The 19,469-nt window shown below is 44.4% G+C and overlaps 1 protein-coding gene across 3 annotated transcripts in view; it reads left to right on the top strand.

The window, feature by feature from the left end:
* LOC119650957 (myosin-VIIa) overlaps positions 1 to 19,469 on the top strand; it is a 74,812-nt gene that overhangs the window by 29,237 nt on the left and 26,106 nt on the right. For 2 of the 3 annotated variants that reach the window (XM_038054200.1, XM_038054199.1), the window contains one exon: positions 6,145 to 6,203. In XM_038054200.1, the coding sequence (XP_037910128.1) occupies positions 6,186 to 6,203 (18 nt within the window). In that variant the 5' untranslated portion in view covers positions 6,145 to 6,185. Of the gene's footprint in view, positions 1 to 6,144; positions 6,204 to 15,311; positions 15,431 to 19,469 lie in introns of those variants that run through there. The other variant, XM_038054198.1, reaches the window with a different exon arrangement.

The raw sequence follows: 19,469 nt of genomic DNA, 5'->3' as shown, positions 1-19,469 counted from the left end.
CAATGCGACCCCACCTGTTCCAAGAGTTTGGACAAACCTCCCGGTGTTCACTTTCGCGACGTGTCATGCACAGAAAGAGCGTCGGGGTGGCGTACACCGAGAGTTTGTGTCCACCACTTCGAGGGCAATGTATTGATGGTCGCTTGCCGAGAAATCTTCGAGAACTCGCGACCCGTCCATCAGCGACACCAGTGATTCCGACGCGAAGGTTACGTCTGGAATACTTCCTTCGCAGCCCGGGCGCCGGGACGTTGGGGTGGATCAGGTGTTTAGAACTACCGGTCCCGTTCTTGCCGTCATTTCCAGAATTTGTTCTCCTGTGGAGTCTGTGTGAGGCATGCCCCATTCATGTGCTCTAGCATTGAAATCACCACCGACCAGGATCCGCCCATCTGTGCCTAAGATAGCGTTCTCCAAAACACCAAGCCTGCGCCGAAAGTCCGGAATCGTCTCATTCGACGTAAGATAGACACTAAAAAACGTTATCCCTGAACACCGAATCCAGACAAAGCCGTCCGTCCTCCCTCGATCTTGGGTAAAAACCCTAAGGAGGCTTCCGTCCCGAACCCAGATAGCAGCGGTACCTGATATGTCAGGGTGCCATGAAACTGGGTCCTTGTTTTGATAGTGCTCATTCATAAGTACTAAATCAGTTTCGGTCTCCGCAGCGAACTGCGCTAGCAATTCGTGAACGGTTGCACTCCGGTGCATATTGATTTGTAGGATACGAATCATGATGACCGCGTCCTAGGTCTTTCCAATTCTGCTCTGAAAAGTGGACACCGCCCTGAGCCCGCAGTGTGTTGCCAACGTTCTCATCAGTCGTGCCACAGTCCCTGAATGGGACGCAGCTTTCCTTTTCATTGCACGTGTTCGCTTTATGGCTGACCGCATTTACGGCATGTTATCTTTCTGTCAAGTCCCCGACAGGTTGTAGATATGTGCCCATAATCCAAACATCTCTAACATTTAGTTGGGGCAGCTCGGACTTGTATCCTACACATTACCCAACCAATTCTTACTTTACCGCTGTTTAGAAGCTTCCTCGCGTATTGCTCGGCAACTTCCACCACTGCAAGTTTTTGGCCTCGGGAGTTCGCAGAGGTGATACCAATCCGGGCATTGGTTACCTCCGGACATTCGTGTTTGATGGTCTCTCCTACCTCGTTCTTTTCTGTGGGTTCCAGGCTGGAAACCCAAGCTTTTTCTCCTAAAAGCCCCTTGACTACTTCACAGAACGTAACCTTACTTATTGTCTTCGGGCCTAGTTCGAGTAGGACTCCACCACCCTTCGTTTTGCGAATGAAAGACATTTCTGCACCGTTATCTTCGGGTTTAATCGTGTCGGCTTAATAAGCAGAGTTAGCGGTCTACTCCGCATTCGTCTCCCCAACTTTTCTTTTTGTGCTCCGTCATTTGTGTCCGCTTTAATTTTACGCAGAGGTTTTTCTAATGGCGCGACGTGTTGTTGTCTCTTGTTCCACTTCGCCTTCTTCTTTTGAGCCCTGGAGAGTACCTGAGTCAAGTCTCCCTCAGATGTCCTTTCCCTCTTTTGTTTTTCCCCAGTTCGCTCTGCAATGGGCTGTCGCAGACAGCCGTTTGTACTCCGTTTGGTGCTCGTAGTGTTCTCGTTGGGTGGCACGGTTGTTTCTGCTTCCTGCGGATTTTCTCTTACTCTCCATGTCCGCCTATAATATGAAATCCTGTCCAGAAGCTCCTCCAGTTCCATCAGCCCGTTTGTCACTCCTTTGCTGATGTTTTTCTGGAGGAACGTCGCAGATGGCATGCGCTTCACAACTGCCGCGCATTTCTTAATAATCCTTTCCTCTTCAGCTTTCGCCAGAGTAGTCGAAAGCCCTCCCACTCGGCTTATATTCGAAACCATTTGGTTAGCTTCGGCAGTTTCCACTACGCGTCTTTCCGCAATTATAGCACTGTGTGGTATGGTCTGGGTTCCTGTCCCCGTTGCAGGTATCGCATCATTTTGCGAGTTCTTCTCTGCGTCTGCGCGTCCCGATATCTCGTCCGGTTTTTAGCCTTTGTTGCCTCCTTCGTTGGGCGCGGAGGCGAGCGGCGCATTTCCGTGCTGCGAATAAAAGCAGCCACTTCACCCTCCGCTTCCACTCTCTCCTCGTTTGATTTGTTTTTTGTCGCCATTTAAGTTGTTTACCAGTGCATCGTGTGCAAGGGAGTGGGCCGCGATAGTCAGAAACTTGTCGCGGACAAAGCCCCTACTCCAGTTCCTTAAGCCTAACCTAAGATTAGCTGATCCCGGAACTCATGGACGGACCAGTGCTCGCTCGGAGCAACGTGGTCTACTAATACCGGATCAATGCACACTACCCGACCAGTGTCCCGAAGGGGTTGGCTCCTGATAGACGCCACAACTATCACCTTGGCAGAGCTAAGCCCAGATGACCCCATTGACGTCGACAAGGAGTTCAGCAAAAATCAAGTCAAGCTGATCTGTCTGAAGTTCTTTGGATTAGAACTGTCATCTTTCCCAGGCCCCTTAACCTTCTGCCAAGAGGTAGGCACAAAGCCCAAAGCAAGATTTGCTAGAAAAATATTTCTTAGCAATCGCTCTAAATGCTCCATACCGTCCTTTAGCATTGCTGGATGGATGCCACCGATGCCAGGTGCTTTAAAGTGTTCAAAGGACAGTGTGGCAGCTTTCACCTTTTCATTGACAACAATCGCTTTGATAATGTTTCAGTTCACCTGTAGCATTTGCGTGTTGAAGGGGTTGCAAGAACCGTCAAGTCTCCCCCTACCACTTCTCTCACTCGTTCTCCCGGATGGTGTACTTCCAGGGGAGTCTGTACTCATTTCAATCTGGACCTCGTGAAAGTACCATCGGGGTTTCTAAGAGAGTCCAACTTGGTCGACTCATCAATTTTAAGGACTCTGCACAGCCTAGAAGTCTCTCTTTCGCCTTCCTTGTTTTCCACAGTACGCTTTAAAGGAGTCTTATTTGTATTATCTTTTTTTGAGTTTCGGAAGTTTAACCATTCTTCATTCTTATTGCTTTCGCAAGCACGGTTCAGAAGTCGCCTGGTCGATTTCCTGAGTCTCTGCAGTTCCCGGCTCCACCAAAGAACCGTTTTACCGCTTTAGCCTCGGGAAATGGGACAAGCCTCTTCATAGCAGTGTGCAATTCAGAGTTTCCAATTCATCTTTAAGCGCCAAAGGAGTCCTTAGTCGTACAGCGAGCTGTACTTTATTGCCAAGAAACTCATTGAACCTTGTCCAATCTGTTTTCCTAAGGTTTCGTCTTTGTACTGCAGACTGTTGGCCCGCAATAGTCAGATTGAATTGTAGGTATCGGTGATCTGACAGTGAGACTTTATCTAGCATCCGCCAGTCTCTAATCAACTCTAACACTTTTAAGGTACAGATTGTTAGGTCGATTATTTCACTTCTTCTTGGTCCCCCGAACGTAGGGGTGTCCCTACCTTTGCAGTCATGGGACCAACTGAAGTGATGAAATCAAATAGCTTCTTTCCTCTAGGATTGCATTTACTACTGCCGCAACCAATATGTTGAGGGTTCGCATCGCAACCTATTAAGAGTTCAAGACCACTTGATTCTGCATACGCTACCAGATTCCTTAGTTTTTGCTGCGGTGGAGGATACAAAGAATCAGAGGATAAATATGCGGAGGCAACTATGATGTTTTTCCTCTCGCTATTAATCTAGTATTGTACGATGACCTTAACTAAGTGCTGGGAACAGAAATATCTCAGCATGGTTGCCTTTAATCGGCTTGATATCAGGACACAAACTCTGGGTCTTGTGGATCTTTCATCCTAGAAGATCCTAGCCCCCTTTACTGAGCCAATGTCACAGATTGCAGCCACCTGCAACTGTTGCTTGGTCAGCCGCCAGCGGATAGGAGGAGGCTTTAGCACGCTGCAAGTTAATTTCACCAATCTCTATGTTTTTCGACATAAACTTTGCCTAATATGTAATGGAAGATTGTCAGAAGCGTATGCCGTGGTCCGCATGTGACGGGGTTTCCCTCACACCGTACCGCCAGAGACTCAATCTGTTGATTTCCCTGAGAAAAGCCGCACTTGAAAGTACTGCAATTCCCATGTCCTCAAAAATCTCATCACATTCCGCAGATCATTCGTCTGTTTTCCACTTAACACCTCCACTGGTTTGCAGTGTCCGGTTTGCATAGATTCGATCACTCGAAATGGCATCAAGTCAGTTCCTTTTACGTCTCGGGCTTCCTTTTATTCCGCCTGTTTTTTAAACGATTTAGGAAAAGTTACTGGCAGATAGGATTCACTCTGTAGTCCTTCACCAGTGCGAACCCCCATACGCACTATCCTCGGAGCACAGCTCCATTGTGAAAGAGCGCACCGAAGATGCTGCAATTTCCTCCATATTGTGTGCGTCGAAGATTATCATTGTTGTTCACTCTCAAAATGGAGATGATGCTCTATAGTTTCCTGAAATGATTGAATTTCAATCTAACTAGAAAAAAGTGGAGCACCATATGGTGACTTCCCCTGAGTACATACAGACTCCTTTGGTCCAGTTCGAAGGTAAACTCGACAGACGCCGGCTCACATCTGTCCTCCGAAGCATCATGATCTAAAGCAGCTACAGGTGTTGTTGACTCCGAATATATAAATTCAAAAACCTGAGGTGGGTATGGATTATATCGACCGTAAAACTCTCGGTTTGGACCTTGACTAGTTAGACGGAAGCCTAGAGGGCCCATACATCTTGACATTGAGATCAGCCATCATGATCACAATGTGCCCTTTAGGAAGCCTCTCCTGAACTGCATTGGGTTGCTCATAGAAAGCATACTTCTTCTATGTATTCCAAATCTTGATCGGTGCGTAACACTGTTGTGCATAATTGTGACGCTCGTTAGCCTGGACTGAAATCTCTGTCAGAAACTGGGTCCCAGGTTAAGAGAATGCCCTTGCAGCAGTCATCAGCAATAAACCAAGCAATATCGTAATAGGGACAGGAGCCTAGTGTTCTACTGCACTTGAGTCATTGGGAGTACCTAAGCCACCTAAGTGTAGGATTAATCCTACGGTCCTCTTAAGACGCGGATTGATTTTGTGACCACAATCAGAGCCCCGCTGCGACAAGCAACAACGGTCCCAGTCCCAAGTGTATGGCTTAGCATTCATACTGGTGGATGCAAGAATTACCTAAATCTCTACCGAACTATGGAGTACGGCACCCGTGTTGATACGCAACACCACGTCGAGGCCCGAAGGTCTCTTCTCGCTTGAGCACAACCACAGCCACCATGAAACTTCCACAACCGCCAACCGCAACCAACCGAGCTGTACTCAGATACGACAGGATTTCTCCTGAAGTATAAGAGTCCAGGGGTTACCTCGGTTCCCATGGTACCAGTATACCCCTGGTAAGGTTTCGTGACCGAAGCCACTTCAGATGAGTCCCCGTGCAGACTCGGGTCTGATCGCCCTTGCTAGGCCTTGGAGCATTCGCCTACTGCATCACAGCCGGCAAGCCAATGCGATACAGCGTTTCCCGGTGCCACCACTTGGAGGTTCTCCTCGGCCACTTGGTTTTGATTCAGCCGACAGGGTTGCCGCCCCGTCTTCCTCCCCGCCACTCGGAGCACCCGTAATAGGGGCAGCAGTAGAGTTCAAAAACCTCACTTCGATTAGGTCCAGAATGTGTAGCCTCATAAGTGGGATTCCCGAGCATGTTGTAGAGAGGGGCCTCTATGCCATTGCCGAGGACTGTGTGCACATTCCAGAACCCAATCATCCGCGGCGTTGTTGATAAGTTTCGTAATCTGCAGGGTACTAGCCAAATATTTATCCCTTTTAGTCTCCTTTGAAGACAACGAGGGAAGACTTTTAGTGGATTCTTAAACCTTAATTTCCATGGTAGTACCACATCAAAGTGAGCAATTAAATGCATATGCAAAATGAACTACGCACAATTGAAACAGTCGGCGAACCAAATATTCTGACATCAGAAATCCATTAAAAGGTTCCTATTTTCTTTCATTTGCTTTTTTCATTTAGGAAAAATTATAAAAACATCTTGAAAGTTCACTTGAATGAGTATTTTACTATCTTTTTATTTTTTTACTAAGTGGTATTAAAATATAGTTTTTATTATTATTTACAGAGCTACACCAGCATTTTTACTGTAGTCAATGAAGCGTGACAATGGTTATAGTTACACGGGTAAGTTATGTGGTAATAACAGTGTCAAGAAATGATCGTAAAATAAGTTGATTTGAAGATTCATGAAGTTTTTCAGAAATATATATTTTTGAATGGTTAGCAACTATCAAAACAATCGATTATATCCTGAAATACGTCACTTCGAAATTAAACCTGGTACATCAGATACATGCCGTACCAGGCGGCGTACCAGGTCTAGTCCTGCACTGAGTTACAAACGCGGCGCTACCCATGCCCAGTCACTTATTATGAGTTAAGGATAATGGTATGACCCATTGGATCAATTAAGAATTTCTGTGAATAAGTAGTCACGAAAAAGTAATGGGAATGAGAAAGTAACCCTTTCTGTTCGATTCCCGCTACCACTTTTTCACAATCCGGAGTATCCGATGAATTGGAATGCCATTGCGGATTTGTTCCATGGGACCCCAGTGATAAGAATACGATGTCCATCAAGGTTGAGAGTCTTGCAACAACATTTATGTGGAACTAAACTAATATCTCTACGATGATATCCGAATCACTGAAATCTTCGAAGTGATGAAGTGGACACTTGTGGTATGTTCTAATCGTAACCACAGGGATCAAGAGAGTAGAGGACAAGCAACACATACTAATTTAAGCCCAAATGACCACTAGGAAAATTTGGTTTTTCATTGATTTCCCAGACTAGCCTGTCAATTTTTTTGGCGAATCAACCGCTTGTGTTTCAGATGAAAAACAACTATAGATTTTTTGGTCACTGAAATTCCAAAATGCATCACAAGCTACCGCAGGACTAATGAAAGTATATAACCAAACATCCTCACGGTATGTAAGTGCCCTATATCATCATAATGTCTAACTGTACGAAAGACTAAATAAGGGAATGCCTGCCTACATTTCTAACAGGCTATTGCTATTACACAAAGTGAAGGAAGATGGTTTTGGAGGGGTGGCTATCGCCTTCAAAAGTGATATCGCATTTGATGAAGTTAAATACGATAATAACCAAATGTCATCATTGCGGAATCGTATAACCTTCAATCCAACATGGCTGTGGCATCGGTCTAATTTCCCCTCGCCCTTTAAAAAAGAAATTAGGAAACTAATTGCGTTTCTATTGAACCGTCCCAATACGATGACCCTTGGCAACCTGGACGCCAGGTCCATAGCCTTTGGGGATACTGTTAATTAGACAAAAGGTAACATACTACTAAGCGAGTTTTGTAATTGTGACTTTCGAGTACTAAATCGCGGAGATAAAACCTTTGCAGTGACAATCTTAAAAAGGAGTTTCAGGTCCTCAGTCCCGGATGTCCAACTCTCTCCTGGCGCTGGAAAACCTTAGAAGACACTTACTCAAACAGTCATCACAAGCCAATACTCCTATAAAGCAAATCATTTACAGTCCAACCGGGTTTCAAAATTGCCAGAAACAAACGAAATAATCTAATTGGAAATATGCAATCGCAGGACTCCAGCCTTCAACACATAGTATTGAAGAGAAAATCAAACTTGCAACATTTAAGACACGGAGAGGCACGAAACCCAAGGCTTGGTGGAATGGGGATCTAAAACCATACCTCTCAGAAAAAATTAGTTCCCTCAGGGATTTCAGGTGGCTGCCTAACTTCGGAACTTCCTCAGAACAAGAAACGCCTTAGAAAACTGAAGAAAAGAAATTAAGAAAGCCAAAAATAGAAACTAAGAAAGCCTAAATAGTTCCTGTTGGTTTGTTGAACATACCTGCGCATATCTAGCTTGCTTAGAGCCCCCCTCCCCCCACATATTGATTTTTGGATCTATCTTAGATAGTCGGCGCTACCCACTGCCTGTGGCGTGGCTCTTTTCGCCGAAGCCTCCACAACATCATTCCTCGCAATGCATCTAGGGCACATGACAGGAGACATATTCTATCGGGTCCTATAGACGGTCCACCCGATCTTGATTTTGCCAGTTTTCAATAACTTGTTTGTCCTTGACCATCTAGGCTTTATTGCGTGGATAATTCAGTCAGAAATTTGAAATTTGCACACAAATCCCTTTATACAAATGTCCTCTTTGTCATAAGTTTGTTTAGGTCGGTACACTCCACAGTTACTCTGTCGGTCAGTTACCTCTCCATGGCTCCTTTTATAAGGACTTACCTACCAAGCTCGTTATTGAACGGCTTTTAGTTTTATGTGTATCAAAGTTCCAGGAGGAATTCTCATTTTTGCATTCTTCTTATTCTTGAGATATTGTCGCTCAGGTGGCTTACCGCCGAATGTCCTTCGTTTTCGGCGGAATTCTTATCTAAGGCTCTTATTACCCTCGATAACAATCGCGCTCGGACCGGCTTCTTTTGTTTGATTTTTTTTTTCGTCTCCCCAATTTCTCAAACATTTGCTGTTATCCTCTGGGAATTGTTTTGTGAACCTGATTTGAATTCCAGACGTAATACTCCCTGCTGCCTCTTTGCAGCTTGTGCGCTATTTTAAAGTTGGACTCTCTCCTACTATATGCTCCATTATTCCTCCCCTTCTCTTCATCCCCTTTCCCTACCCCACACATTAGGTTTAACTGGATAGTTTGCTCCGTGGGTACCTTTTGCGATGAAGTCACTTTGGGAGTTCACAACAGGCCTGCATTTGTTTGCGTTGAAGCGTTAAACTCAGTTTGTTCACGGCCTTTTCCCAGCGGTATTTCATAATTAGGACCATTATCTTGAAGTAGTGTGCACGCGTACTCGACAAACTCGTAGAGCGTATTCAGTGTGTTACCCGTCCTGGTTCGTTCACTCCTTATCACATAAATCCTTCAAGTGTTCTTTTTTCCTTGGAACTACCAACCTAACACCAGAAAAATCGCAAAAATTTCAACTAAATTTTTGACTACCGATCCTAATGAAGCAGGCACTATCACTGCCAGTGACAGTGACCTGCCCAGAACTGAGCGATTTAAATATTTCGGATCAATCCTATTAGCCAATAGTGAACTGCGTTATGAACTTGTTTCATGGTTAGTGCAACCTGGCGTTTTTTGTGATGACGTATCAATGAACGTCCCAATTCGAAAATTGAGCGTGTCGTCCGCTCGACTAGAAAACAATGAACGTCGTCTCGCGGTAATAGAACTGAAAATGTTATGTTGGATCAGTTGCGTAACACAACTTGATCAAGTCCGAAATGAGCATATTCGCGATCGATATGGGGTGCACCGATCGTGGAAAAATTGCGAGAGAGGCGTCTTCACTTGCCAAGATTGGTGTGAACGACGAAGTTGATGAGAAAAGACCAAAAAACCGGAACAGCAGTGGCTTGCCATGCTGGGTGGTAATCTGAAAGCCTCGTGAAAGCATCCAGATCAGGCCTTTGACATAACAAAATGGTGCAGCCAATCAATGCGAACCGACCCCGTTTCTGAACGGAATAAAGGCTGAAGAAAAAGAAGAATCGCAAAAAAATTCCGCAGACCATATCCCCCTGTACGCCTCTTGAGTTTTATGGTGTAACTCAGGTGTTTCATCTAGTTTACAGTATGCTGCCTTAAACTGTGGTTCACCCGACTTGGCATTACGGCAAGTGACATGTTAGATTCCGAAACATGTAGGAAAAATTTCCCCAATCGACAAGTCAACGCATCGCCCATACGAGGAGGAACATGCTCATAACACTAGCCCTGTAGGTGGAAACTCCAAAGAAGCCAAATTGTTAGTGTACCACATTTTCGTAAGGAGCTTGCATAAATCGCTAGCAAACAGTTGTTACACATTACTTCTGAGTGTTTACTCCGAAAGTCCTTGCGGTTGCCAGCTTTGTCTACAAATGGTCCTGTTTCTGCTGTCCCACCGATGATCATATGATATGTCCATACACGCATACAACCACTATCAAGAGTTCCTTTATCCGCACAATGCGCCTAATGGGAGATCTGGCAACTGCACAATTGTCCGTCTGTTTGTCTGTTATATGCAATCTGTTCAGAAGTGGTTACACCTATTGACTGTGTTGAGTTTAAGGGAGGTTTCCCTTACATGTAAGGAAAAAGGGTACATTTTTTTCGCGGTGTATAGTTATGAGGGATATCAAATTAAAGCTTTCGATTAGGATATTACGCTGGTCGGACATAGTTAGTTTAGTTAACTGGGGGGAGTCTTAGCTTCTTCATTGAAGAAAACCTTGCCAAGGTGTCTTCGTCTGAGATCTGAGGATGCTGGGCAGCTGCATAAAAAGTGCAGGGCTGTCTCCTCCTCCTCCTCACATTGGCTGCACACAGCCGAAACCACTACCCCAATCTTTTCCATATCAGGATTTTCGCTTGCCGGCAAGAGTTCAAATTTCTCCACTCGGTTGCGTGAATCCTTGCAATTTCACCCTTCAAAGTAGACTTGACAGTAGATGGTCGGATTCCAAGAGCTGGTTCTGGCCCCACCATTGTGGATCCAGACCTCGGCGAGCCAGTATGTCAGCCTCCTCATTACCGGCGATGTTAGAGTGCCCCAGCACCCACATCAGGAATGTTTCGTTCAGTCGGCCAAGTTTCAGCATCACCTGATGATGATGACTCCACACCAACTGGCTTGATATGTTGTTGCCATTTAGTGCCGATAATGCCGCCCGACTGTCGGAACAGATTCGAATGGTGCGACCCCTCCATTTTTGTCGCAGACATACTTCTGCTGCCAATGAAATGGCATATATCTCCGCCTGGAATATGGTCGTCATTTTTCCGAGGGGTCGGGCTCAGTTCTATAATCGGATTCTACGAGAACACCCCTGCGCCCGATCCATCCTCTATGACTGACCCGTCGGTGAAGATTATTAGGTCTGTAATCTGAAAAGACTCATGGTCACTTGTCGACCATTCTTCTCTTACGGTGATTACGACAGTGTATGTCTTTTCAAAGACGAATCTGGAAACCACATGATCGGTCGGCATCAGGGCTACCGGATGTTTTTCAAGGAATTTCCAGATAGACGCATGACCGTTTGATTGGCCGCCTTTCCACGCCCCAATGGTATCGAGCCTATATGCGTCGTTGGCCGCTTTCCGTTTCACCTCCAAGTGAATGGGGAGTAAATTTAGGGTAGCTTCAAGTGCTGCAGTCGACGTAGTACTCATTGCTCCAGTAATACTTAGGCAATCAAGTCTCTGAATCTGCGTTAGCAGCTTCCTGCTGTTAACAAAGTTCAGTCTTGGCCACCAGACGATGCATGCATACATCAAAATGGGTTTTATTATGGATGTATACATCCAGTATATCCGTTTAGGTGAAAGTCCCCAGGTCTTACCTATTGCATTCCTACAGCACCAGAGCAATCTGCAGGATTTCTGATATTGTTCCTGGATATGGTGCTTCCACGTTAACTTAGAGTCGTAGTAGTAGTAGAGTACTCCTAAGTACTTGACTGTTTGTGCCAGCTGGATTTCCGCCCCTGCTAAGGTGGGTAGCGTATAGCTGCCCCACCTGACGTTCCTAGTGAACATAACTAGTCCAGTCTTCCTAGCGTTCACCGTGAGTCCATTGCGGAGGCACCAGCTGTGGATTATATGCAGAGTTGCATTCAAGCGGTGACATACTGTGTTCGCAAACTTTCCGGTAATTATTACGGCTAGGTCGTCCGCAAATGCTTGCGCGAAGACTTTTTTGTCCTCCAGGAGCCACAGCAGGGTATCCATCACCAAGATCCATAACAGTGTAGAGAGAACACCTCCCTGTGGCCAGCCCCTGAGACATCTTGCTTCAATAGACTTCTGGCCGACCGATATGTGGATTTTTCTCGACTCTAGCATGTAAAGGATCCAACTGATTAGCAGTGGTTCGATTCCACGCTGTCTTGCCGCATGACAAATTGCTGCGAATGAGGCATAATTGAAGGCACCTTCGATGTCCATGAATGCGCCTAAGGCGTATTCTTTTTCGGACATCGGCCTTTTCAATTTTTGCCGTAAGTTCATGGAGTGATGTCTCCGTGGATTTGCCTTTCTGGTAGGCGTGTTGCCTATGGTGAAGTGGCCACTTAGGAATGTGTGTGTATATCTTATGAACCGATCTACTAATCTTTCTAGTCCTTTTAGCAGAAGGGACGTTAGGCTGATCGGTCGAAAGCATTTTGCGTCTGTGTAGGTGGGTTTTCCTGGTTTGGGAATGAACAACACCTTCATATCCCGCTATTTGATTGGAATATAAGCGTGTGCTAGGCATGCACAATATATATTCCGAATTTGTAGACTCAGGGCATCCATTCCATCCATCGCTGGTCGAACATACTAAACATATCTACATTAAGAGCTACGTATAAATGGAACAATCGTACACATAAATATTCTTTCCTTATGAATCCACGAAGCGCCAAGTTGTGGTTTCAAATTTGTCTATATCAGGGTCTTAGCTTATTAGTTTACATCTGTTCCAAGGATGTCGGTGAGTAGTACTCAGTAGTCTCTCTTCTGCTCCTTTTTCTTTGGACATGATTCGGTTTTCCATGCTATTCTCTCTACTGTGTGTGATTTCGGGGACCAATAATGTTCGAGGGGTTCCTGACACTCGTCTTGGATGCATTCGGCCAATTAGGGATTTTTCCTACCAAAGGATACAGTAAGGGATACTTATTTCCATGATCAAATTTTGATGCGTGATTTTGGTTGTTTGCTGATTTCACTTTCGCTCTAGTTTTGAAGTTTTCCGGGAGATTATTACACCAGTACTTTCTATGGCTTTTAGAAGTGAAGATGACAGCAGGGTCTAAAATTGTTCCTAAATACTTGGAGCACGAATTTGTGTGATATTCCCGCTTATTTGCAGGTATTACTTTTTTAGCTTTCGATGATCAACTGTCACGCACTTTCAACTGATTACTTGGTACACTGACGGATCCCTCACTGCAGAGGGAGCGGGTGGCGGTGTCATTGATCCAAGGAAAATGTACTTTGAGCCAATGGGCAGGTACATTAGCATATTCCAGGCGGAAATATACGCCATAGACAGATGTGCCTCCTTTAATCTGCAAAGGAACTACAGGGGGCAGAACATAGCTATTATCACTGATAGCCAAGCAGCGATCAAGACACTTAGGACCAACCAGGTGAACTCTAAACTAGTGTGGGAATGTCTTGAGAGACTGAATACACTCAGCTCGTCCAACAAGGTCTGGATACTTTGGGTTTCAGGCCATGCTGGGTTGGAAGGCAACGAGGCAGCGGACGAACTAGCCAAGAAGGGAGCAAGGACGCCTTTACACGGGCCACAACCCTTCTGTGGAATCGGAAACGGTTTCATGGTTATGACTCTAAGAAATGAAGAGGAACGGTTGAGGGAACTATACTGCGCGGGCCTACCAGGGATGGAGCAGTCCAGGGTGCTTATTGGGGGATACGAACCCCTGCGCACAAAGGATTGCTTAAACCTCACCAAAAAGAACCTCCGAATCATAATGGGAATTCTCACTGGTCATTGTCGGCTGAACTATCACCTTAGGAAGCTAGGGATATCTACGGACACTGCCTGCATGTTTTGTGAGGAGTATGACGAAACCTCTATGTACGTGCTGGGACAGTCTCCAGCACTTGTGCAAAATAGGTCGAGGCATCTGGGAGAACACTTAATACCAGATGCAAAGCTGAAAGATCTAGAAGTAGGGAACATACTAAAGTTCCTGACGGTTATAGGCCTGCTTGATATACTATGATCAATAGGTACACTATAACCAGTAAAAGGGGCACAATAGTTCTTTAAGAACGCGGTGCAACTTTCCCTTAACAGAATAATGATAACTTTCACGTTTCAATGAATTCTCCTTTTCTTTCCCTATGGGTTATGAGGGCCTTGTTATTCAAGACCGCAGCGCTGGATTTCTGTCACTTTTATTATTAGCATCTGGTCTAGTTCTCCTTCCCCCATTGTCACTTTGGTCCTGACATGCACACCTTTGTACGTCGCCTAGCCAAGCGGCTCAGGGAAAAAAATATGATACGATAATCCTCATTCAGGTCTGCCATGCCGATTTTTGATAGTCCGAATATCCTTGCAATGAATTAATCTAGATTGTTAAGAAATTGATTCAGATCTTTCTTGTTTATCCGGTTTCTAATTGAAGATCGGCGTTCACCAGTGAAGAGTGCGTTAGCTTTCTATTGAATTTGAAAATTTCTCTCTTCACCATTGTTACATCCTGATGGATTCCCGCATCCTGAGAAGTGGGAGGGAGATCATTTGTGTTTGCATAGACATATATACTCCAAGTGTATCTCCCACAGCCAATCCCTTTTATTCTCTAAGCGTTATCACCACTATTTCCCAGCTTCTCGTCTCGTGATGGGAAAATATATGGAGAATGTAAAGGTAAACAATGGTGTCTTTTTTTGTCTGATAAGAATTTGAATAACTCTTTCCCCAACCACCAGGTACTACAATCTTGGCTAAATATTTAAATTAGATAAGTCAAACTACACTTTCATTGTTATATCCAAGTGCTAACATACACTCACGTACGCTAATGCATGCTCTTACGTAGTTACTTTTCATAACGCTGATCTGGTGGGTCTTTTATGAAAACTCATAAGTTGCGGCCCCCGAGTCTTCCGAGCCTGGGGGTCAGGTTCCACTCTCTGACGCTAGACGATTCGTCCGTCAGCGGGAGCAGCGTTTGCTAGTCAGTAGCAGTCAGCAGTTAGTGGTCTTTCTCGTTGTCGGTACATTAACCTGAGACACTCTTTTACAATACTCAGCTAACTGGAACCGATACTTCCGCTTATGCAATGCACGTAGAGCTTGTTACTTTTAGAATTTCATACAAATATGAATGCGGTGAACGTGATTTGGGGGGTTGCCAATTTGAAGGCCCAGGTTCCGACAGTTTATCGCCGAAAATAGAATATTTTTATGTTGACAATTAATAAAATATTGTTGTAGGAAGCGGCAGTGTAAGTGCGAATTGAACTTTCTCCGAGCACTTTCTTTTGTCTGCTAATGCTTTTAATTTCACATTTATTGAAGAACAGATTGAAGATTGCTTTCATATTACTCCTCGGGCACGCATTCATCAATTAGTGAGACATGAAACTTCAGTTACTTATATTGTGGCTTCAAAAGATGACGATCAGTTGACATTCACTCGGATAATTATACAAATTGCGGAGACAGTGATAGTGTGCCATTGTGTGAAATAAATGAATTAGTCCAGATAAAAATCTCAGATTTTAAAATGACTAAAGAAGATAGTGCCATGTTGGATGAGAATTGCAACTACATGTATCCGATACTCGTAAGTACAGTTAGGAAAATTCTCAAGAACCCAGGAAAAATGAAAAGTGAACCCCAGAAGGATCTTCTGATTCCTCCTAGCATGAGTGTGAAAAAGTAGCCCAAAATTGGTGTGAAAAAGCGATAAGAAACTGTGGCCACTAACAATGGTAACCCCAAATTTTGGAAAATTCCATTGAAAATATAAAGGCAGGGAAATGACTGCTCTTTATGCTCTTTCCTTTATTGAAAAAAAAAACAGATTATTTTACACTAAAGTGCGCTTGATTGGCACTCACTTGCCTTTGTGTGATTCATTTAATTGGGGCAGTTACCTTGCTGGTGAGTAAGAATTTAAGTGTGTATCCAGCTAGATTTTTATGGTGGCAAAAATGGATGATGGAGTTTTGAGAAAAAGAAAAAAAAATGTATAGAAAACTTGGAAATTTGACTCAATCGGGGCACATTTTTTAAAATTTCGAAAGGTTTGGATCAACTGAGAAGGGATTTTAATGTTTCTACGATCGATGCTTTTACTATTTATGATTCTTCCTGGCACTTCGAAAGGAAAATCCTCCGCCTCTCCGGAAAGTGAGATAGAAACTCGACGTGGAGATCAGTGAATAGTATAAATTTATGAAGGAATAAAAGAATATTCCCGAAAACACTTGGTCCTTGATGGTCCTGCCATGAAAGTATGATTTATTGACAACAAGACGAAGTAAATGCCAAAGCTGCGAATCAAAGAGTTGGGACGGGAGATCAGTAATTGCGTCCGTTTGAAGACTGTTGCATTATTCAGCCCTCCATCTCAGATAAATGATATGCCGCTGGGTGACGTTTCGTATTAATCAAAACCTTATTAAAATCGATTCAATCTCTGTCAGTTCGCCTCTCTTACAGTATGTCGAAATTTTATCTACTAAAATCGCCCCAACTTTCCCCCAACCCGCCTCACGTGAATCCATCAAGTGTTACATCATGGTGGAGAGCTATTTCTGACATAAGCAGTGCCACTAACCGTTCTGGCCTCCCCCGATTTCCGCAGTTTACATTGCATAGATCAAAACACGGATCTCATCCTACTCTACCTGGCATGCTAACATTCTTTGCATCTGATTTTTCGGTACCAGTATTTCACCTAGAGGTTCTTCATCTGATCCACGAGCCTGACACACGAGGAGAATACTTTATTTGGGTCCTGCGAGACTAGATTACAATTTGGACCATCCGTTCCAGTGGCTAATTGAAACCTGTAGAGATACTGACGGTATCCATAATCTTACGTGAGACACTGAGGTGAATCTAATTGATCTCTCCATACAACTTATAGTTCTCTCCCTATCGGCATTCTTTATCTGCGATAAAGGAGAGATAAACTTCACATTCTATATGTATCATTTGTATCATCACTTCCGAGGGCCATACATGTAGTGGATGTTTGCCACAAGGGCACTTCACGTCCTACTTACATCAAACTAAGCTTCGCATTTGCCATCACTCCTAACGCGGGCATAGTTTCTCTTACGGCACTTGGTGATGAGAACCAGCATCAATCAAGCACTCGCTAACCAACCGTCATTGATTGCTTTGCATAAGTACTACTCAGCATCATCTAGGGCAACCATACTAGTGGTATGTCATCTGCGTAACTCGCCACCGTGGCGTTTTTTGGCACAGGTAGGCTAAGTATTTTATAGTACATAATGTTCTCCAGCAGATAGCGCAGTGCCCAGTCTGATATGAGACATCCTTAGAGAATACGTAATCTTTGTGCCCGTTATCGGTGCCATATCAAAGCCTTTTTTTCTTCGACAATATCAGCAAGATAGCTGGGAGCACCAGTTGTCATTAGGGGCTGCCTGCAATTGAATGCATTTTTCACGACCAAGGTCACTACTGCGAAACATTTGCTAGCCTTACCCCTTCCGTCGGAGTCAGTAACCAATAGTTGACCTAAATTTATAGAATTCCCACTGCTGATCTCATGGTCCCTTGGCTTATAATGTCTACAAAACGTATGAGTCGATAGCTCGCCTGGAGGTTTACTTTCTGAGACAGGAGTGCCGGCTTCTGCCGCTACTATGATACTGGAAATATCTCGTCCGATATATACGAGTATGCTTCAAACAACTCAGCAAACATGTTCAGTCTAGACTTCACAGAGATGTTTAGAGTTTTCTTCGGTATTTCATCCAGGCTTTGATCCTTATTCTCCTCAATTCTACCGCAGATTTTCGGCAGTTTGTTCTTGGTCACTGCCCAATTTGGCGTCTTTTTCAAAAGCCTCTAAACGCCATCGGTGCTCCTCTATTGCTGGCGGAATAACCCAAGGCGAGTAACATGTACCCACATACCATGTTTATACCCTGAGAACGGCCTTTGAATTATCTTATCACAATTCTGTACGCACTTCCCCCCCCCCCCCCCCTCCCTCTGAGCAGACTTCCTTAAACAATTCTCTCTTGCTTTGCTGGACAGTCTGCTTTAAGTTGCCGTGTACTTCTTTTCAGGCATGCTCTTGTTGGTCGGTGCTACCTATCGTCTTATGAGCCATTCATCTAACTCGGTGGCAAGTCGACTCAGGTTAGGCGGTTAACTATTATATCAATAATTGGGTTTTCTGCTACGATACGTTTATCGTCTTGGCATGGGCGTGTTGCATTAGCGACGCATTGGGTTATATGAAGAGTGTTTCCTCTATAGGAGCTTGTCTTATCAGGGCCGCGATTTCGTCCAGGGCAGACGCCACGTCTGATGCGTTGTCTCTGTTCGCATGTCGTCTAATTTTGTAAATTTGGGTTTTAGTCTAGAACAGAAGAGTCCCTGAATTAGAAGCCGAGGAAGAAAGCTTCTTTCCAATTGATGCTATGCGCCATCAAGTTAAACAAAATTTACTACCATGAATATTTGCTCATTCCGTTGCTTCTGTACACCAATCTGATATTTTCCTCGGTATTGACCCCTCTTTCCTCCCTCTTTTTTTGTTCCGTTGACAAGCTAGGTCAGCTCGTCGTGATCGGCTGTACCACTTTGCTTTGCCTAGGCCTGATCTAGATGCAGTAGTGAGGCTTTCAAATCACCATCCAGCGAATCAAGCTACCGTGGTTTCAGTTGGACTTTTGGTCTTTTCCCGCACTACTTTTAGCGAATGAATTCTCGTTAGCGCGAATTATGTGACCATACCATCGAAGATGCCATTCTCACAATTTTTCCACGATCGATGCAACCCCATATCGATCGCAGATATCCTCATTTCGAACATGATCATGGCGTGTTACACTACTGGTCCTACCCAACATATTCGCCTCCACTACTGCGAGGCGCCATTCATTGTGTTTTTTAGTCGATCAACACTCAGAACCATAGAGTACGACATGGTTAACGACGAATTTTGGATTTGCAAAGTTCGTTGATGCGTCAATCACAATGAAAGCCAGTTATGGAATGCCACTTCATCTAAGTTGCGTTAATGTGTAAAGCAATTTCCTAACGCAATTCACCATTAGCTGATAGCAGTGATCCAAGATACGGCCCGTTTCATTAGGGTCGGTCGTTGAAAATTCTATTTTATTCAGATTCAATCTGAGACGGTGATGTATAAGGCGGTCATTAAATTTTTTAATAAATTGCACCCTTGCGCTCGTCCCTCTACTTCTGCACTCGAGGGCCCACGCGTTAAGGTCCTTACTTTGGAACGAATGATTGAGCTATTTTAAGTGGAATACGTAGACATTGTTGTGTGCGCTACAACACAGCGAGTGACAGTCGAATTAATTAATGTTTGCAAAGGAGGTGATTTCATCGCCCTAGATACAACCATTTTTGAGGTTGTGGGTAAAACAAAACTTTCAGAAGTTGGCTGGAAAACCCCCGTTTTTGTTTTTTTTTATTAGGGTAGGCGAATGCGTTTACGCACAGATTCTTGGACTCTCGCATCAGCACGCTGGCGGACTACCAACTAAACACCTCCCTGTCATCAGAGAACTAGCCTGGAACCGTTTGACACATTACTTCGGGCTAGCTCTCCCGGCTTTGGAAGCCTTCAAGTCAGGGAATTC

Source organism: Hermetia illucens, chromosome 3 (assembly GCF_905115235.1).
Source record: "Hermetia illucens chromosome 3, iHerIll2.2.curated.20191125, whole genome shotgun sequence".
Lineage (NCBI taxonomy): Eukaryota > Metazoa > Arthropoda > Insecta > Diptera > Stratiomyidae > Hermetia > Hermetia illucens.
The sequence above is the reverse complement of the archived record's forward strand: the minus strand, read 5'-3'. Positions and strand labels throughout refer to the sequence as shown.